Source organism: Mobula hypostoma, chromosome 20 (assembly GCF_963921235.1).
Source record: "Mobula hypostoma chromosome 20, sMobHyp1.1, whole genome shotgun sequence".
NCBI lineage: Eukaryota > Metazoa > Chordata > Chondrichthyes > Myliobatiformes > Myliobatidae > Mobula > Mobula hypostoma.
Window position 1 is genome coordinate 21,838,507 of NC_086116.1, and position 22,663 is coordinate 21,861,169.

At 40.2% G+C, this 22,663-nt stretch overlaps 1 protein-coding gene across 2 annotated transcripts in view; it reads right to left on the bottom strand.

The window, feature by feature from the left end:
• actr6 (actin related protein 6) overlaps window positions 1-19,078 on the bottom strand; it is a 40,669-nt gene extending 21,591 nt beyond the window's left edge. For both annotated transcript variants that reach the window (XR_010021096.1, XM_063072504.1), the window contains exons 1-6: window positions 18,923-19,078; window positions 18,717-18,834; window positions 14,082-14,150; window positions 6,972-7,095; window positions 6,716-6,851; window positions 4,620-4,676 (exon numbers count right to left, since the gene is read on the bottom strand). Coding sequence is in view for 1 of the 2 variants with exons in the window: in XM_063072504.1 (XP_062928574.1) it covers window positions 4,620-4,676; window positions 6,716-6,851; window positions 6,972-7,095; window positions 14,082-14,150; window positions 18,717-18,834; window positions 18,923-18,990 (572 nt within the window). In the remaining variant the exon portion in view is untranslated. The remainder of the gene's footprint in view (window positions 1-4,619; window positions 4,677-6,715; window positions 6,852-6,971; window positions 7,096-14,081; window positions 14,151-18,716; window positions 18,835-18,922) is intronic.
• Between the last annotated feature and the right edge of the window lie 3,585 nt (window positions 19,079-22,663).

Genomic DNA, 22,663 nt, shown 5'->3' on the forward strand with positions numbered 1-22,663 from the left:
GCCAGTAGTTTAGGAAAGTAACAAGCAGCACTCAAGCAATGCTGCAGGTTCAAATAGCTTATCCAGCTGGTTCCTCCTGATCCACTGGATCCCACAACCCGGTTCTTCTTCCCTTCAAAGTTCTGCAATTCTTTCATTTTTATTTTAGAAAGTTAAATTTTGAAATAAAAAAATTATTCAGAATGTGCAAAAAAATTTCATGTTGCTTTTCCACACAGTTATTAAAAACTAGGCAACGGGGTGACCCGTTGGGGCACCCTTTGAGAGAAGGGTAGTGCAGTCTGATGTGACCAGCATGAACATTAAATTTTCCTGAATGTTATTGGTATCACTTTGCTTTGGAAACTGAAGTAGAAAACCTCAGTTTATTAAAGAACAACGTGTAGTAAAGCAAATATAGCTCCTCCTCGTTTAACGGACACTTTTGATGGCATCATTTCTGATTTATCTGCATCCCTCATGCCGCTTGTTGTCATTCTGGAGACGTGCAGTCCTTTCATCCTCCGTCTCTTCATCTCTTTTGCTGTTTGTTGTTTGTCTCTGATCTTGGAGACATGCATTTCTCAGCTCCTTTGTCTCTTCCTCTCTCCTCCTTCTGTGCCTGTTTTTGTCATTCTGGAGACATGCAGCCCTTTCATTCCCCGTCTCTTCATCTCTTCTGCTGTTTGTTGTTTGTCTCTGATCCTGGAGACGTGCATGCCTCTCCTCCTCTGTCTCTTCTTCTCTCCTCTTTTTTTGTCCTGACTCTTTGATCCTGGAGTCCTGCGGCCCTGGCCTCATCCGATTCTTGTTCTCTCCCTCTCCTTGCCGCTTCCCGACTACGTTTGGCATCATCTCTTGACCATAATGTCCTCCTTCCCTATCCACGCGGCATAATAAGGCTGACCATTTTTTTTACCCTAATGCCGGATAGAAGATACGAACCAGTAACGCTAAAGGATGCTGATTATTCTTGATAATGTGGTTGGAGCTCTCCTAAATGGACGTGATATAGTCACCGCTGTCTTTTGACTGCAGCAAAGGGTTTCATGGGTGTCTCGAAGTACGTCATTACAATAAGGTTTAATTATCTCTTATTGATGGGTCCCAGTTTGATCTGTCCCAATCCTGCACATGCTGATGGTGATTAGCAGAATGTGACCCCTTGAAATAGAGCTGCCCTGCCCTTTTGGTCTAGTAGGTGTCACTGCTGAGGCTGGCTGTGTGCATGCGTCAGGCTGTCATGTCCCAATTTCCATGATGGCAGATCCGCACTTGAGTGAAAGGGAGCCTTTTGATTTTGGCAAATGAGCAATTTTATACCAATATATAACCCTGAACTTTGCCTGCATTCTGTAAATTAGTGAATTTTAATTCGATTTAGCCAAAAAAAGTGCCGCTGTAATGCACTGTTTGCGCTAATTAGAGGTCACAAACAGACAAACAGACAGACAGAGCATGAGAGTTAGTAGTATATAGGTTAGAAACCATAAGTCCCTCAAAGCCACAAGTTATCCTTTTACACAATAAAAACATTAAACTTCCGGCAATCACATCCTTGCTGAAGAAAATCAGTTGGTTTCATAGTTCATGAGTTGGAACTATTAAGCAGAATAACAAATATGAGATAGGCAAGAGATGAGGTTTTTGGGGCCTTGGCCATCTTTTGTCTCCTCCCTAACCACAGGTGAGGTCCCAGAAGCCTGGCGAGTAGCTAACGTCCCATTATTCAAAGAGGGAAATAAGGATAATCCTGTAAGTTATAGACCAGTGAATCTCACATCAGTGGTAGAGAAGTTACTGGTTTCTTAGTGATATGATTTATAAATATTTGGAAAACTATGTGCTAATTAGGAATTTTCAAGGAGGTGACAAAAGTGATTGATGAAGATGGAGCTGTGGATGTTGTCATCATGGATATTAGGAAGGATTTAAGGATTTTAGGATTTTAGGAATAATATTATGGAGTGAGGCAAATTAACTGAAATCAAAAATTCAAAGTTCAAATTTACTATCAAAGTATGTATACAATGTATAACTTTGAGATTCATTTTCTCACAGATACTAACAAAGAAACACAATCAAACTCACTAAAAATACACACAAGACTGCCACATAATGAATTTGTGAAAAAAAGAGGATAAATTGCATAAATAGTAAAAATAAGTAAACAAAAACACATAGAACATGAACAGCAGAACCTTCGAAAGTGAGTCCACTTGTGGAGGGAGGTGTTACATGCTCAAGGAGATCGTTTTTTTTGTGAGAATGATGTAATGGTCTTCTGGAGGTCACTTGATGTGATTTTCCCGCCAATGTGAGGTCACGTGATGACATGTGACCCATGACTATATAAGGGTCGACCCAGGTGATGCAGTAGGTTTTTTAGCTTGTACATTTCCAGGTAGAATATGCTGTATCTCTGCTTCTGTTGTGTGTTTGTTTTTGTGATGCACTTTCATTTTTAAAATGGTTGTGCATTCTATTGCAAAATACCATATTATTGGACTGGAAATTTTTGGCTAGACGTGTTGATTTACTCAATTCCAACATTAGAAGGGAGAGTGCAGAATTTATCGAAGTGCAGGATCAAGGGATCGAGAGGGGTCCGCATCGTTTGGCAGTTTAATAAAGGATTGACCTTATTGAGTCTTCGTTGGAGTAGCAACCTGCATCGAGATAACTCTTGCCAAAAAGAGCAAAGAGTTCATGCAACAGTTTGTGCTCTCTCTCTAAAAGAATTTAAGGTCTGTTGATTTAAACTGTTTATTTACCTCCACATGGATTCTGTGGACAGAACCAGCAGGAAAGTTGCGTCTATGAAGCAATCCTTCTCCAGAGAAGTTTCTCCCGAATTAAACGTATAGATCTGTTGGACTTTCGAATTTATCGCTTTAAGAACTATATCTGAGTGTATCGCTTTAAGAACTGATTTCGCATTTAACGCTTTAAGAACCAGTCATTGAACGGCTGCATATTGGTTAACTTCCGGTTAAAGTTTTCATTTGTTTTTTTTTACCTTATCGTTTATCCGTGTTTAAGAAATGTTTGGTTATTTTTATATAACCTGTCTGGATTGATATTCATTGTTGCCATTTATGGAACAATGTACATGTAACAAATAAAGCTAATCTTATAAAATCTTTAAAATAACAGTGTTTTACCAGCAACATTGTTGCCACCATATTTGCAAATGATTAATAGATAATTAGAAGTATGGTTTTGGACACAAGACATGTAAAACTTCCTTTTAAATTTCTAGATCATCTGGTACATTACAGTGAATTCTGTCCAGAATTCACTGTTGTAGGGTGAAGAACAAAGGAGGAATTAGAAATTCCTAATTCCAGTTACCAAGAAAAAGCTACTTCAAAAAATTAACTTTGAAAGTCAAAAATACTGGAAACACTCAGCCAGTCTTGCAACATCTGTTGAAAGGAAAACAGGTAATATTTCAAGTCAGAACTTGGAAAGAAAAACAAGTTAGTTTAGGTAGCAGGAAAGGGTGGGAAGGGCACAGGTAGAACAAAGAAAATATCTCTGAAAGAATGAGCACTTAAGACCTAATGTGGTAGAGATGGGGCAGTTAACATTAGTTTAACCTTCCTTGTCCATATATAGTAAATAATGTGTAATGTATAGCAAATAATAAAGCTTTGGGACATGCCCACTGGGCTACAACACACAAAAACAAAAAGTTTCCAGTGTTATTCTTTTTCTTTAAGTTTGGATTTCTAGCATCAACAGTTTTAAATTTTTTTCTGAGTGCAAGGTCATTGGAAAAAGTACCTTCAATGCCCTGATAGTCTGACTTAAGGAGTAGGTAAATAAGGACATGAAGAAAGAAAAAGTGAAGGATATGTTGACAAAGTTAAATTAAGAAGGACATGAAGTAGTCAATGAAAAAATATTAACACTGGGATAGACCAAAGGACCTGTTCAGCACTGTGAATTTATATTATGCAGCAGCTTACAAACAAAAAGTGGTTTACAAAGCATTGTGCATAACAATTGGTAGCATAGTTACTTCTTTCAAAAAACACAGCATTACTTCATCAAGTCCCATCATTATGGGTGAGACGGTTTGTAATCTGAGAGCAATCGTAATTGAAGCTTTGGTTTATTCTCTATACAAAGGAAACACAGCTACTCACTGAACATCAAAACATATGATTTTCATTGAATTGTACCATACTATCCATTCAAATCAGTACAAGTTTTTAAAACAAAATCTATTACTCTTTTATTCAGTTAGCCCCAATAAACCATTCACAATTTAGAATACCCTAAAACAGTTCTGACTACAATTTAATCAACACATTTATTCCCTTCAAAAGAGGTGCATTCTTTAAATAAGGAATCTATATTTCCTAAATTTGGTAACCAAGTTATTGGCATTTCTAAGCTATCTAAAATTTAAATCTGGGTTGATGAATTATAGGTTTAATACTGTGTAAAGAAAACAACCACTTAGTTACTTATAACACAAGTTTAGTAACCATTTCTTTGAAAGAATCAAATTTTCTGTAATAATTTGTAATAACCAGAACTATTGATTCAAATCACTTGCATCCCCTACCCCCACAAAACACCATTAATCATAACCCATTCCTAATCTGCCAAATTTCTGGAAGATTTACCTGTAAGATATTATTTCCTTAAGATGGTTTGTGAGCAGTTTCCCTCCAACGTTAATCCTGCAAAGAAATATAGAATTAATTCATTCTTCTCTTGCAGAGCCACCTGCCAGAACCCAAATAAGTGAAGTTCAATTTGACAGAAGCACACAATCTTTTTAGATGAGGTAATGATGAACAGTCCAACAATGACCATATCTTGTGCACAAAAGAATAGTGACGGAGCATAACCCACCAAAAATATACATGCACTTCTTATTAACAGAAAGATTCTGAAAATTCCAGTCATCATCTATGGAGGAAAATCTGACCTGACAGAACATTCTCACATGATTACAAAACAATCCTAGAGCAGAGCATTTATCTAGGGTGCCAGGACAAGTAAATCTGATGCCTCACAGTTCCAACATCCCGGGTTCAATCTCATCTCCAGTGCTGTTTGTGCGAAGTTTGCACACTCTCCTATGATCTTGTTGGATTACTCCAGTTGCTCTGGTTTCCTACCCCATCCAAAGTATGTGTAGATTGGTAGGAGATTTGAGTGCTGCAAATTGCCCTTGGTGTGTAGATGAGTGCCAGGATGTTAATAAGGTGGTGTTTTTTTTTTAATTTTAGCAATACAGTGCAGATTAGGCCCTTCTGGCCCTTCGAGCTGCCCCAGTAACCCACCGACAAGCCCAATTAACCCTAACCTAATCACGGGCCAATTTATGTAAAATGACTAATTAACCTACCCAGTACATCTTTGGACCCTGGGGGGAAACTGGAGAACTTGGAGAAATCAACATGCATTCTACAGGGAGTCCTGACAGAAGGGCGCTAGAATTGAACTCCAAACTTCAGAACGCCTGAGTTGTAATAGTATCGCACTAACAGCTATGCTACAGTGATTAGAATATAATGGGCTGGGATAAGATCAGTGTAAAATAGGTGCTTGATGGTTGGCACAGAAGTGTTAGCATAGTGTCCTGGTTCTGTGTTGTACTATTATTCGCCATACAGAAGACATAATTTAGTCAAGTCATAAATTCAACAAAACTTCCTCCAGATTTTAAATCTTTAGGTTGCATTTATTCTTTCACTAGAAAAAGTATGGATAGAAATTCTTCCTGTATTTAAGTAATAATTTCCACTTCTCTTCTTTTCCCATTTTCCAACTTCCATCAATGGCTGAACTATTATTACTATTACCCTGTACCTCCTCACTTAAGTGGTGGTCAAAGTAAGTTCTAAATTCAATCTCTTGTCAGGATAGATGTCACATTGAAATAATAATTCTAAAGACCCACCCAACTTTCCTTTACTAGGACATTATAGTTACCATTTGATTTATCTCTTAACACCTGAGAAAGAAATTAAGGAAGCACAAAATGTTTCACCAAAGTTTTAATGACTGCCATTAAAATAGATCTGTTGGTTATAATTAAATATAGCGGGAGGAGAAGATGGCAGCGCGCCACGCGTGCACAGCTCTCTGGAGAAAAATGATGTCGTATCTGTTAAGTAGGGGCCGTGGACAATACGTGAAAGCACAGAGGAACATCTGGAGAAATTTCTGAAACGCCCGTCCGCTGCTGTCGTTACTGTGTGGTCAGGAATCTTTCGGAGGGTAGGCCTCAAAATCCCCAGCCTTGCCTGCTTTTGGCGACCGAGAAGGAGGTCGAATCATTCAGCAGAGATGCCGCTCAGTACTCGGTGTCAGAGAGCTGATCAGAGCTCAAAGTTTTCAGATGACTCGGAGTCAGATTGTGATCAGCATGGCAGGGAGAGTTTTTCTTCTTCTCCCGTCTGCGTGAGATGTGGGACATTTGAGAAACTTTGAACTTTACTGTGCTCACGGACTTTCTTCCTCAAGTTATGGTATTGTTACACTGTTTGTAACTGTATGCAAAATTATGTGGTTTTGTCAGTTTTTTCAGTCTTGGTTTGTCCTGTGTTTTGTGAGGACAGAGGAGGAAATAATGTATCATTTCTTAATGCATGCGTTACTAAATGACAATAAAAGGGGACTACGTGTCTTCATAACCTAAAAAAATTAATACTTTGCTAGGGTAACAGATGGCAATATAGAAGAACATTTATGAAGATAACTAATTTACCTGCAAATACCTTCATTCATCTTTTTCCCTTTACAACAAGGAACAATGTGTGTAAAAGAGTAGCCACTGTCCACCACAAGACAGCAAAGTTCAGAATCATTTTCTTCAAAATACTTGGAAGCACTCAATGTTCCAGCTGAAAAATACATTTAAAATATCAAAATCACATTCCTGTTTAAAAAGGACTATAAAATAGTAAGTTACTGGAATCGGCAGACCTCATTAATAAAAAAAACATTGAAGTACGTTCAGTTACCATTTGTCCTGTAGACTGCTTGAAATTGATATTCTTCAAATAAGATTTCATTCATTGATTCTTGGATGGAATTAAAGTTGAAATATGGTTCAGTGATGATTATAGTGGTTTCAGGAAAATCTACCTAAATGCAAATTTTGAAACAATTAAGACACAATGTGATAAATTTCTACTATTCGTCCTGTAGAGTCAAAAAAAGTAATTGACCATAATTGAGAAGCTTTGGAAGACTAACAATTGTGGGAGGAGAAGGTGGTTGCTGATATACTTAGGCAAGTGAACAAGAGAAAATTATTCTATTTAGTATGTTCCTAGTATCTGCAATGCAAAGCTGAGGATTGGTGAGAAAATCCCAGCTGTTAGCAACGCAGACCTTATTGTTTGTGTTAATTCACCCATTTTACCATCAATACAGTGAGCCAAATTAATTCAATGAGCTAGAAGGGGACACGAGAAGGCACTGAGAGGAGTATTAAAGAAAACCTAAGGCATTCTACACCTATTTGAAGAAGAAGTGGATGTCTAGAGTCTGAAGAAGTAGGGAAAGTCCTTAATGAATAACTTGCTTCAGTTTTCACCAGTGAGAGAGACCTAAATGAACGTGAGAACAGCTTAAAGCATGCTTATACGTTGGAATATGTTGACATTAAGGAAGAGGACATTCTGGAACTTTTGGAAATCATTAAGAAGCACAAGTCCCTAGGCCTAGATTATACCCTAAGTCACTATGGGAAGTGAGGAAAGAGATTGCTGTGCCTTTTGTGATAATCTTAGCATCCAACTTGGCCACAGTAGTACTGGAAGATTGGAAGGTTATTCCTTTGCTCTAGAGAGGTAATAGGGATAATCCTGGAAATTACAGACCAGTCAGTGGTCAGTGGTGGGCAAACTACTGGAGAGGATTCTTAAGAGACTGAGTTAATGAGTCTTTGGAGAAGCAGAAACTGATTAGGGTAAATCATCACAGTTTTGTGAGGGGGAGTTCATGTCTCTTGAGGAAGTGACAAAACAAATTGATAAAGGTAGAGCAGTAGATGTGGTGTATATGGATTTTAAATAAGTTCATTCAGAAAGTTAGGAATAATGGGATCTAGGAAAACTTGGCTGTGCAAATTCAGAATTGGCTTACCCACAGAAGGTAAAGGGTGGTAGTAGATGGAATGTATTCCACCTGGTGGTTGGTGACCAGAGAAGATACGCAGGGATCTGTTCTAGGACCCCTTCTCTTTGCAATTTTTAAAAATGACTTAAATGAGCAAGTGGAAAGGTGATAAGTTTGTAGATGGAATGAAAGTTGGTGATGTTGTGGCAAGTGTAGGAGGTTGTCATAGGTTACAACAAGTCATTGAAAGGATGTAGAACTGGACTGAAATGACAGATGGAGTTCAACCTGGAAAAGCACGAAGTGATACACTTTGAGAGGTTGAACCTGAAAGCTGAGTACAGGCTTAAAGGCAAGATTCTTAGCAGTGTGAAGGAACAGAGGGATAAGGCTGCCCCACATTGCCATACCAGTCCATAGGGTAGTTAAGAAAGTGTATGGTGGATTGGTCTTCATTAATCAGGGGATTGAATTCAAGAGCCATGTGATAACATTGCAGCTCTACTGAACCCTATGGACCACACTTGGAGCATTGTGTTCAGTTCTGGTTGCCTCATTATAGGAGGATGTAGAAGCTTTAGAGAGGGTACGGAGGAGATTTAGCAGAACACCGCCTGGATTAGAAAGCGTACCTTATGAGGAAAGATTGAACGAGCTACAGCTTTTTTTTTTGGAGTAAAGTTGGATGAGAGGTGACTTGATAGAGGTGTACAAGATGATAAGAGTCGTTGATAGAGTGTACAACTAACACTTTTTTCCCCCAAGCTAAAAACAGCTAATTTTAAATTGATTGCTGGGAAGTATGCATTAGAGATATTTACGGAATTCTTAGATACATATATGGATGAAAGATGAATGGAAGGCTCTGCTTTAGGATGCATTAGATTAACCGTTTTGGGCCAAAGGGCCTCTACTGTGCTGTACTATTCCATGTTCAAACCACTAAACAAACTATCAATTTGATGAAGCTAACAGACAGGACTACATTCATGTTAAACAGCTACTGTAAATGGATCAGATCAAAGTTCTGCAGTTCCACCAGGTCCAAAGATAGGGGTGGAAAATTAAATTGTAATCACAGAAAAATGTCCAATCCTAGCAGTGCCTGAATCCCAAAGTTGCTGTGAGCATCTTCTGCCAGAAATACCCAATGGAGGATTTATGTTGACCTGTTCCTCAGACTTTCACCGCAAAAGCCAGACATAAACAAACATGAAAATATCACATAATTTAAATAAACAGTTCAGTACACTGGCCTCATCAAAATCTACGGATCTCTACATCAGTGCCTTTAAGCTCCAATTATCTGTCAGAAAGGCGGTTCCTGCACAGCTAAAACATTTTGATTTAACCAGCAATGGAGCTAAGTGCCAACAGATATCCCACTCATAAAAGAACGAATCTAAATGAGTTAGTAACAGCGCTATCAATCAACAATTGCACAGTATAATGTACCTACTTGGTAAAAGATGTGGAAATTTGGCCCCTTATCTCTGCACTCCCTTTCACCTGCAGTAACCTTTCATTGCTTTACTTAACAAGCTTGCATCAACCTCTGCCTTAAAATTATTCAAAGATGTAATTTTCACTGCAACATGATAAAGTGGATTCTAAACATTCATGACCATTAGGAGAAAAAAAACAACTCATCTCTTTCTTAACTGGGTAACTCATTTAAAAAAAAATCAAGTTCTAGATTACACTAAAGTGAAACAAAGCATCCTCTCCACATTCACCTTCTCCATCAAATCCCCTTTTTATTCACCTAAGTATTAATATTAGTGGATACTAGCCCAGTCTGTCAATCTTTCCTCTAAAGATAACTCATCCATTTCCACTATGTCTTGTAAGCCTTCTCTGAATGGCTTTGAATGCATTAACATCTGTCCTTAAGTAAGATCTATACAGTACACAGTAGCCTAAACGAGATATCACCAATGTCTTTTCAGTGACACTGCTTTTATATTCCATTCCCCTAGCAATAAAAAATAGGATTGTTAGCTTTCCTAATTATTTGTTGTACCTGCATTCCAGCCTATTACAAATCATGGACAGGGACACTTAGATCCCTTTGTATTTGAAGGATCTGCAGTCTTCCACTATCTAGGTAATATGATTTTTTTACTTTTCCTACCAAAATAGACAATTTCACGTTTTGTTACATTAAACTCCATTTATCAGATTTTTGCCTTCTTACTTGACCTACCTACATCCCTGCATAACCAACCTCTTCACAATTTAATTGCCTAATTACCTTTCTACACATTTAGCCACCACATCTTTGATTTATTCATAAAGTCATAAATATAAATTGAAAACAAAAGTTGAGGTCCCAGTACCAATCCCCAAGGCACTCCGCTCTTTAAATCTTGCCAAAATAGATAAAAACCCAATTATGCATGCTCTGAATTTCCTGATGGACAGCCAATTTATACTTATACCAACATGCAATTTCCTACACCATGACGTTTTAATGTCTGAAGCCACATTTGATTTGCCACCACATCAATGTCTTCTGTACATCCACCAATTCTCTATCCAGATTACATTGTTTCTTCAAAACATCTCTAATAAATAAGTTTCCTTATCAATAAACCATATAGGTTTCCCCCGCCATCCAAAGGTACAGCGTTCCTATGAAACGGTTCGTAAGCCGGAATGTGATAAAGCAAAGAAGCAATTACCATTTATTTATATGGGAAAAATTTGTGAGCGTTCGCAGACCCAAAAATAACCTACCAAATCATGCCAAATAACACATAAAACCTAAAATAACAGTAACATATAGTAAAAGCAGGAATGATATGATAAATACACAGCCTACATAAATTAGAAATACTTCTCTACAATGATTGCCTGCACTGTTCTCCGTAGCGAAAATCTCACGCAAGCGTTCTCGGCAGAAGCACGGTGCAAGCTATGAAGCTGCCAAATCATACCAAATAACACGTAAAAATACACAACCGATATAAAGTAGAAATAATGTATGTACAGTGTAATATCGCTTACGGGAATCGGGAAGAGATCGAGCACACTGATGATGGTGTGTTAGGCTGAGTCATCAGAGGTTGGGGTGGTGCAGTGGCCCTCACCCTCTGGGCAGCGAACTGATACCGATCCGCGAAGCGTGCAGCGGTCCAGCAGTGCCCAGGACGCACCCAGCACATCTTTAAGAAAAAAGCCGAAATAAACAAGCTAATCAATTAGGTGCCGCCTGGCATGTAATAATTAGCTTGTTTATTTCGGCTTTTTTCTTAGACGTGCTAGATGCCTCCCAGCTACCACTGCATTCTCCGTGAGTGGGTATCTGTCTGCAGCCCGGGGGTTGGGACCACTGGGGTGATGGGACACGGGTGTGTCATCTCATTGTCGATCAGGGCAGGCAGGTCATCTTCTTCTATGTCTGCCTGCCTCGATGTCGAAGGTCGAGGTTCGTCGTCCGCTGTGGCTGATGTGGAAGGCTTCAAAAAGGACAGTATGCTTAATTGCTTAGCCTCACGCATTTTTCTATCATACAGTTCTTTGTAAGCACTCAAACCATCTTGCAAATATGCCCTAAACCGACGTATCCTTTCAAAATTAAAGTCGTACTTTATCATTCCCACCGTCCTGAGTGATAAGCTACAGAACCTCTGTACCTCCCTCTGCAATTGGATCCTCAACTTCCTAACCAGAAGACAACAATCTGTGTGGATTGGTAATTATATCTCCTCCTCGCTGACAATCAACACTGGCGCACTACAGGGATGTGTGCTTAGCCTGCTGCTCTACTCCCTCTATACCCATGACCGTGTGGCTTGGTATAGCCCAAACGCAATCTATAAATTTGCTGATGATACAACCATTGTTGGCAGAATCTCAGATGGAAGTGAGAGGGTGCACTGGAGTGAGATATACCAATTAGTTGAGTGGTGTTGCAGCAACAGCCTCAGACTCAATGTCAGTGAGACCAAAGCGCTGATCGTGGACTTCAAAGAGGGTAGGAATCAAAAGGGAACACAAACCAATCCTCATAGAGGGTTCAGAAGTGAACAATTTCAAGTTCCTGATCAGGATCTCTGAGGAACTAACCTGATCCCAAAATATCAATGCTGCTATAAAGAAGGCAAGACTACAGGTATATTTCATTAGCAATCTGAGGAGATTTAGTTTGTCACCTTAAAAACTTCTACAGATGTGGAGAGCACTCTGACTGCCTGCAACATTGTCTGCTATGAAGGAGCTACTGCAAAGCATCAAAAGAAGCTACAGAAAATTGTAAAATTAGTCAGCTCCATCTTGGGTACTAGCCTCTATAATATCCAAGACATCTTCAAGGAGTGGTGGCTCAGAGAGGCAGTGTCCATTATTGAGGACCCCCAACACCCACGACATGCCCTCTTCTCATTGTTACCATCAGAAAGGAGGTACAGAAGCCAGAAAACACACACTCAATGATTCAGGAACAGCTTCTTCCCCTCTGCCATCCAATTTCTAAATGGACATTGAACCCATGAACACTACTTCACTTTTTAAAAAACTATTTCTGTTTTTGCACTACTTCTAATTTAAATGTTTAATATACATATATACTTACTAAAATTGATTTATTTATTTTCTATACTATCATGTATTGCTCAGTCCTGCTGCTGCTAAGTTAACAAATTTCATGACGTATGCCAGTGATATTAACTGATTGTGATTCTCATGAGAAGGTTGAAAACCACTGCTGGGAAACCAACACTGAAAGGTCCTCTTTATGTTAATTAATTACAATAAAGAGGACCTTCATTTATGTTAACAAACATTCTCCTCCCTCCTCACACTCCCCAGTACTAAACACCACACACCTCTAAGCTCAATTCAAGCTCAATCTTGATTCAACTCAACTCATCCTAGCCAGCATTTATTAGTGGCAGCTAAATATCCTGACTTATCTTGCCAATTCCATGATGCTCTCCCTCACCCATGAGCAATCCAGACCCAGTGCTGAAGTTGGCCTTGCCTAATTTACCTTTGATGGAAATGCATTCTCTTGCACAAAGGCAAATAGTCTAATACATTGGACATTACCAGATTTCCAAGTCACAGACCCATGTTCAAAACAATTGCAGGTGGTCATACAGCAAATGTTGAAATGCCCCTACAAACACCAAGAAAAATCCAGGAATTTGCATTATAAGTAAAACCTTTAAATTCTACTTTTTTCTGAAAGTATGTGCAGAAATACTTATTCATAAACAATGCAAAACTGCAGATGGCCACTAAACTTCCCATATGACTTCAGATTTCTAGCTTCATTCAATTCATGAAGCATTAAGTATACTGAACTCAATTCAGTCAGTACTTAGACTGAATCCTATTTAATGCAATGAAAATAAAATATTCATACCTCAAAATTATATTTTGCTGTTAATATATTCTCACGATAATCATGATAGATTGCCACAATTCCTAACATTGTCAACATTTCAAGAAATAACTTTTTATGATGGCCTTGGACAAGAGGAAAACTAATCAGATTAAGGAAATGAAACAGTGGAATCGTTCATATCCCCCTAGACCAACGAACAGTGTTAATAAATGATCTCTCCATAAAGCAGTAGTACTGTTATGAGCCCCAAGGGAAGCAAGAGCGGTCATCTTCTGATCCTGAGATAACTGTGCTACCAACCTACACAAAGCTGATTAACAGAAAGGAATTTCAAAAACAAATTCATAACTATTAAATAGGTCTTCTTAGGAATCAGGCTCCTTTGGAAACATAACTTCTTAAGATTGCTTCAATTACTTGCACATTTTTCCTGATTTTTTAAAAAAGTAGTATTTAGTAACTTCAACTGCCATTTACTACCAAACTAAAAAATGATTCTGATTAGAAATATCCTTTGCAGAAGCATTACAAACAATCTAAAGCTTTTAAACCTTAGATTTGTCATGTTACTTGTGGAATGGTAGATCACAAAAAATATATGGTTATGTTTATACATTTTAAAAAGCACTATAAAATACAAATCAGTGGAGCTTACCTTGTACATTTCTTTCCCAAACAGGTGGTCCCATACTTGCCTTTGAACATCCCAGTTAACCAAATATCCCTAAAGTGAGAAATGTTACTTAGCATCATGCAAATACATTCAATGAAACAAAAAATCCTCAAACACTTCTAAGGGAACTTTTATATTGCAAGTTAAACACAACTGAATGAGTCAAAATTGTCAAATTAGAAAGTTAATCAAAATAAATTCGTAAAAGTGAAAATGAAGTGAACTAACAACCTGAAAAACCTTTTGCCTCATCTCTACTTGCAATAATTCTAATGAGGTTATCACCATTAGATTACCAGGGCAAACAGTAGACCACAATTAACAGTTGTACATCCACAGCTGGACAGCAATGTGCCCATATGAAGCATGAGCTTCTGTGGCATTTAATCACTTGCTGCACATGCACACTGACATTCTGTGCCTTATCTGGAAGCACACCTTCATTCTGTCACCATTTAGAAATACTTCTTTCGTTTTAAAAACATGTTCCACATTACATTCAAACTGCCATGTTCTCGTCCACTCAGTTACTCAGCCCTACTCACAATTCTACTAGTGTAGTACCACTAGCAAACATGGAAATATATTTTGTGTTCTCAGCCAAATCAGTGATACATTTTGCAAATAGCCCAGACACATGCACTGATCCCTCAGATAACCTATTAACTTCACCTTCTAATCCAAGAAAATCCATACCATTTGCTTTCTGCACAATTACTAATTCCCCAATCCAATTATTTATAAAAGTGGCTGAGTATACAGAAGCAGCATATATTGAACAATATTTATTTATTATTGAGATATACCACAGAACAGGCCCTTCCGGCCCATCAAGCTGCACTACCCAGCAACTCGATTTAACCCTAATCACAGGACAATTTATAACAACCAATTAATCAACCAACTGGTACATCTCTGGACTGTGCTCTTCTCATGCACACAGAGGACATACTACAGGCTGCAATTGTTCAGTTCGCCAAGGCTGCCAGGGCTTTTGGGTTAATGGTCAAAACAATGATCCTCCATCAGAAGCCCCCTCGAGATGTCTACAACTCACCTCAGGTCACCATTGATGACCACCCTCTCACCATGGTGAGCAGTTCACCCACCTGGACAGCATTATCTCCAATGACACTACAGTAGTTACAGACATTGACAATTGACTCCCCAGAGCCAGCAGTACTTTTGAGTGCCTCCAGAAATGTGTGTGGAAGAACCACCAGCTGTGTCTGGCCACAAAATCCAGGTGTACAGGGCTGCCATCGTCACAACACTGCTACACAGCTCCGAATCCTAGGTCAAGCTAATCCGGAAGCTCAAGCACTTCCATCAGTACTGCCTCCACTCCATCAGGGGTATCAGCTGGCAGGATCATGTCTCCAACAACAAGGCCCTGGAGAAGGCTCAACCTCCAAGCATCGAAACCACTTAGCTGCTCAAGCAGCTCTGCAGGTCAGGCAACATGTATCACACGGACAACTCCAGGTTATGGAAAGCAGTACTCTATGGAGAGCTCTCTCAGGGTAAGAGAGATCGTGGTGCCCCGTGCAAAAGGCACAAGAACCAACTTAAGCAGCAGTTCTCTCAGGTAAATATCGAGGTCAACAGGTGGTAGCAGCTGGCTTGTGACAGAGACCACTGGAGAATGCTGATCCATGGAGCAGTCCAGAACCTTGAGCAATCCAGAAGAGCAACTGCTGAAGAGGAGATGCAGGAAGGATCCTACTACCCAAGTGCCCACATCCCAACTTTTCCTGAGTCCCTGCTGCTCCAGAGTCTGCAGATCCAGAATTGGCCTCCACTGTCCCAACGATCATGCCATCACTCCTAAGGATGCTTCTTCCCTCCTGATTTTTGCAAGCGAAGAACCAACTTCATTTTCAAGTGACTCACCACTACTGTATTTTTTATTTCAAAATGCCCTGGCATATTAGCAATCTACACAATGATCTCACTATCCACCACGTCTTTGTCCTTTACTGAAACAAAGTATTCATATAGGAATTCTCCGTCTCTAAGCACATGTTCCCTCCTTTACCCTTCAGTAAAACTACTCCTTCCTATTTTTTCCTCAAGTCCTTGATACATGTATAGAATGCCTTATGATTCTGTTTAATCCTTGGTGAGCACTCCTGGTGTGACCTCCTGTACATCAGTGAGACCCGACGTAGATTAGAAGATTGCTTCACTGAACACCTTCACTCTGTCCGCTAGAAAAAGTGGGATGTCCCGATGGCCACCCATTTCAATTTTACTTCCCAGTCCATGGCTTCCTCTACTGCCATGATGAGGCTATCAGGTTGGAAAAGCAACACCTTATATTCCACCTGGGTAGCCTCCAACCTGATAGCATGAACATTGATTTCTCAAACTTCCAGTAATTACCCCCCGACTCTCCTTCACCATTCGACATTCCCATTTTCCTCTCTCATCTATCTTCTTACCTGCTCATCACCTGCTTCTGGAGCTCCTCCCCATTGCCTTTTCTTCCACGACCTTCTGCCCTGTCCTATCAGATTGCCCCTTCTCCAGTCCTTTATCTCTTTCACCAATCAACTTCCCAGCTCTTTACTTCACTCCTCCCCTCTCCCAGTTTCACCTATCACCTTGTGTTTCTCTCTTCCCTCCCCCACCTTTTAAATCTACTCAAGGGGGATGAAATGAAAAAAATACAAACATTTTCAAAGACTATTGCTATGTATTTGGTGATACAAGAATGTCAGGGAGGAATTTGACATCAAAGCTAAGAATTTTAAAATGAAGTGTTTAACTGGAAGCCAGTTGGCAGCCATGGGTGTGATGTAGAGAGAGGAGTTGGTGCCAGTTAGGACATAAACTACAAAATTTTGGATAGTCACAAGTTGGCCAAGGGTAGATCAAAACAGGCCATCTGGAAATATGTTGAAATTGTCAAGGATAGAAGTAATAATGGCGTGAAAGAATTTTACAGCAGTAAATGAGCTACAGAAGAGATGGTGCCGAGCAATGCCACAGGAAAGGAAATAAGCAGTCCTGGTGATGGCATGAAAACTGGTGAAAAGCTCATCCACAGACCAAATAAGACATCAAGGTCATAAAAGATTATCCAAAAATTATGAAGATAATCTATCTTTACATAGACTGTAGAAACCAAACAAGCAGCAATAGTGTGGAGGGCAACTTCATGCAATGTGTACAAGAGTGTTTTCTAGCTCAATTTAAAAGAAACCACAATCACAAGCAAGAGAAGATCTGCAGATGCTGAAAATCCGAGCAACACACACAAAACACTGGAGGAACTCAGCAGGCCAGGCAGCATCTATGGAAAAGAGTAAACAGTCGACGTTTCAGGCCGAGACCCTTCATCAAGACAGGAGATAAAAGATGAGAAGAATTACAATGTAGTAGGTGATTGGTGAAACCTGGTGAGGGGGAGAGGTGAAATGAAGAGCAACAAAATTGATTGGTGAAAGCGAAAGGGCCAGAGAAGGGGAAATCTGATAGGAGAGGGCAGAAGGCCGTGGAAGAAAGGCAAGGGGTAGGTTATTTCCTGGGAACATGTCTCACTTCACCATTCCCTATTCACATTTCCCCCTCTCACATCATCTCCTTACCTGCTCATCACCTCCCTCTGGCATTCCTCCCCCTTCCCTTTCTTCCATGGTGTTCTGTCCTCTCCTTCAGATTTCCCCTTGTCCAACCATCAATTTCCCTTCTCTTCACTTCACCTCTCCCCCCTCACCCGGTTTCACCAATCACCTTCTACATTGTACTTCTTCCTCCCTTCCCACCTTCTAATTCTGACTTTCCATCTTTTTTCCCCATCCCGATGAAGGACCTTGACCCAAAACGCCAACTGCTTACTCTTTTCTGTAGATGCTGCAAGCCCTGCCAAGTTCCTTCAGCATTCTTTGTGTGTTAATTCTGTTTAATTTCACTTGTCAGATATATTTGTGTGAAAAAAAAATCACATGAACGGATTGTGTACATCTTTTGATGAGGAAACCACGGGTGACCTAAAAACTTTCCTTAAAATAGTAGGAAGTCCAACAGAGCAGTCATAAAGAAAAGTTGGACTACACAGCTGTTTCTGCAGTAAAATCGAAAGAATACTGAAAAGTAATAGTTGCCAATAAAGCCGGGATTATTAAATCTCAAGCAACACACATCAAACTCTTCCTTCAGTTAGTCCTGACGAAGGGTCTCGGCCTGAAACGTCAACTGCACCTCTTCCTACAGATGCTGCCTGGCCTGCTGCGTTCACCAGCAACTTTGATGTGTGTTGCTTGAATTTCCAGCATCTGCAGAATTCCTGTTGTTTTTGTTATTAAATCTCAGTTCGAATGTTACTTTGCTACAATTTCAATATCCGGACAGTTATTCTGCGCACAATACATCGAGCACCAAAAATGACGTCTGTTCTTGACCAGAAACCCAATGATACCCGTAAGAATCCCTGGAGCCTGATGAGATAAGAGCGATTAGACATCAACGACCAATGAATTGGTGCCTGTCAGCAAAAGGTGGTCCATGCCACGGGGCTTGCAAGATCTTTGTGGTCAGGTTTTAAAGTAGCTGCGAGCGTCGTCGCTTTGAAGCTCACTCTAAAACCGCAGCCACTGAAACCCACGCACTCACCTTCTGAAAGGGAAGAATATAATACAGGCCCGAGGGATCTTTGATCTCATCTATCTGGTTGGAGGTGAAAGTTTTGAGACGAGCAGTCCTTGAGCGAAACTGGCAATTAGGCAAAATGCTGCAAGAGGAAAGCATTGAATCAGGCATCGGCTGAAGGCCCAGAGAGAAAAAAGACGGACGCTAGGGCCGCTTCTTCTGAAACGCACCTCACCCCCTCCTCACTGAAGCCGATCTTCGCTGTGCTAGCCCCGTTGTCCAGAACCAGGGTCGCCATCGTCCCGTACACCACAGTCGCCAAGCGACCAATCAGCAACTGCCCTCTTGTACGTCTACAATATCGTCCCCCGACCGCCACAATCTCTCTTGGAAGGTTCCGCAGCTTGGAAATGTCCAGGACTGTGTATGTGAGCATGATATAGAACTTCAATTCCCAGTGGGCAATGCGAGGGGTTCATCCTCCGGCGGCGACGTCTTTGCACTGGAACAGGGGGTTAAGCACAATTTCAGTAATAAAATGTTCTAACGTAACATGGTGTTTATACACGGTGTGAGGTCTAAACAGAGAATAAGTGAGTGTCGTGTCGTGTGCGACTTAGAAAGAGTCTGCGTGAGTACGAAAGGAGCTAGCAGCAAGAATGCTAGTTACGACTGAGAGAAACTGGCCTGCGTGGCGGGAGATCATTAAGTTCTGCAGTCACCGGATTTACCAAAAGAGATTCAAGTGAGAGACGCAGAGTTCCCGCCATGGATAAACTAAGTCCTCCCGCACCTGTGCGGTGTACAGGCAATGTAACTGATAACTGGAAACCCTTCAAACATCAAATATATGTTTAGCTGCTAACGGAGCGGGATGGACCGTTGATAAAGTGAAAGCGTCTATTTTTCTACATGTAATTGGCAAAGATGCTTTGGACACCTATAGCAGCTTTCAAATTGATGAGACAGCTTGACATTATACAGACTGATGACAAAATTTGAGGAGCATTTTATCCCAAGTAAAAGCATCCATAATATTGATGAGACAGCTTTTATGGTGGACACGATCACGAGTATTTTGTCCCAAGTAAAAACCTCGTTTGAAAGGTAGTTTTTAATTTTTTTTTGTTTTACAATGCAACAAAAAAGTAAAAAAAAGGTTTATACAGTTCAAAACAAACATATCAAATGTATAGTTCATAACAATTAAGGAAAAGCACCCATAGTAGAATTGTATAAAGTTAGTTACCACCTCACCCTCCCACTACCGAACTCCAAGCCAACCTTACAATATACAGAGTGGAACAGAACTTTCATCAACACAGAGCTGTATTTAGAAAAAGAAGGTATATTGCCTACTACCTGAGCTATATGTTTGCACACAAAAAAAACCCGTAAGTCTTAACTGAAAGAAGCTGGAAGTAAGGAATTTAAATACAAAAGAAAAAAAGGAGGGATGAACTCTTAATCTAAGCGAGAATCATGAAAATATTCAAGAAAAGGTCCCCACACCTTTTGGAACTTTATGTCCAAATTAGGAAGTGAATAATGAATCTTTTCAGAGTCTGAGCAGGACATAATGTGTCTAAGCCATTGAGCATGAGTAGGTGGGGCAACATCCCTCCACCTAAGAAGGACTGCACGTCTGGCCAAAAGAGAGGTAAAACACAATATACGACGCTTAGCCGAACTCAGATGTGTGTCAACTTCTCCTGAGGTGCCGAAAAGAGCAATCAGAGGGTTAGGTTCCAAATAGCAATTAAGTATATGGGATAAACTTAAAAAAACATCTCTCCAGAATTTCTCCAAACTAGGACAAGCCCAGTACATATGAATAAGGGAAGCTTCGCCCCCATTACACTTGTCGCAACAGGGACTAATATCTTCAGATATCTCCAAATTAGACATTTTATCAACCCTTTAATAACAAACTTTGCTCAGGTACCTAATAAAAATGTTGTGAACTTGTTTCTTCATATGAATCCATTGGGTAAAGGTTTAATATCCACTATTTGAGATATGTTAGTGATTTTGAGGCAAGCCCCCTTTGACAAAATTAAAACTGCCTGGGAGCATGATTTAAATGTTTCTCTGTCTGACAAGGTTTGGGATTCAATTCTCAAGTCAGTTAATTCAACTTCTTTATGTGCTCGCCACTGCCTTTTACAGTTCAAGGTTGTACACAGAGCTCACATGTCTAAAACTAAATTATCATGGTTCTATCCTGATGTTAGTCCCTGAAAGGTAGTTTTTTACCCCCTGTGACCAGAAACAAGATGTTAACTTCGACCAATGTTTAGCTGAGCTTCGCCCAGTGAGCAAGTCCTGTGAATTTGGAGATTTGCGAAACTCACTAGTTGGAGACAATTTGTGGAATTCCAGATAATTAACTCAGAAAAGGACTGTTGTGTAAAAAAAAAAGATCTGACGCTGGAAAAGGCTGTGAATATGTGCAGGGCAGCAGAGACTACATGAGCACAAGCTAAGGAGCTGCACAGAGCAGACACAGCAGTGCATGCTGTGAAAAAATGGGAGCAGCAACGAGGCATTTCCCAGCAAAGCAGAGGAAGGCTCAAACAGCAAATGTGGAGGCAGTCGCAATCCAAAGACATGACCTACTTATGGAAAATCTTGTAATAACTGGGAAGAAGAAGGGGCTACCAAGTGAGAGGTGCACACAGTTGATGATGAATTGGAGGAGTTCTTTGTGTATTCTCTACAGACTGCTGGTGCTGGTAAAACAGAATAGGATGTTCCAAAGACTGAATGAGACAGTAATATCATTCAAATTTGACACCCCGGGGCCCAGGTAAGTCTGTTGTCCATGGATGATTACAGAACTCTCACAGTAAAGAGCAAGATTGATCTAGGTTTATCCAGTCAAGATGGTGCCAGCAAACAACACTTCCTCAGTGATGTCTTCCAGACAGTCCATGGAAGTGTTTATTTCACTTTTTCTACGGCTTAAATGTGTTTCTGGAACTGTTGGAGCCTGTGACTTGGAGTTTGGAGGTCAATTGAGTGATCTAGCACTTTACTGGGTCTGAGAAAATTCCAGAAGGTGAGTGCAAGTAGCCTCAAGGTGAAGAAGCTTAGAGTTGGGGCTCGAGCCTGTGATCGACTCTATTTCTCATCGATTAAAGCGTAGAGTAAGCTTGAAACATTGAGGCGAATGTGAAAGGTGAACAAGTGTTTAGCACGACTACCTGCCTCTTACTTGCTGCTGTGATGGATCTCAGATGGTCTCTGCATTCAACTGGTGGTCTTTCTCTCTCCCTCAAGGTTCTGTAATTTATACATTGGACTCTGGACTAGTTCAGATTGTTCTCTTTCAGTTCGGTGTTTTTGCCGATTCTTGTTGCCATTTAGAGTAATATTTTTTGAGCGAGGGAATGTGTTTTGGGGTTTGATATTCTTGCTGCCGTTTGGCGCAATCTGTTAGTTTTTTTTGAGGGAGCGGTTTTGGGGTTTGATGTTTTTGTTGCCATTTGCGCAATCAACACTGGTGCACCTCAGAAGTGTGTGCTTAGCCCATGGCTCTACTCTCTCTATACCCATGACTGTTGATAGGTATAGCTCAAGTACCATCTATAAATTTGCTTATGATACAACCATTGTTGGTAGAATCTCAGGTGGAGGTGAGAGGGCGTATGAGAGCGAGATATGCCAACTAGTGGAGTGGTGTCACAGCAACAACATTGCACTCAATGTCAGTAAGACAAAAGAGTTGATTGTGGATTTCAGGAAGGGGAAGATGAAGGAACACATACAAATCCTCATAGAGGAATCAGCAGTGGAGAGAGTGGGCAGTTTCAGGTTCCTGAGTGCCAAGATCTCTGAGAACCTAACCTGGTCCCGACATATCGATGCAGTTATAAAGAAGGCAAGCCTGACTATACTTCATTAGGAGTTTGAAGAAATTAGGTATGTCAACAAATACACTCAAAAGTTTCTATAGATGTACCATGGAG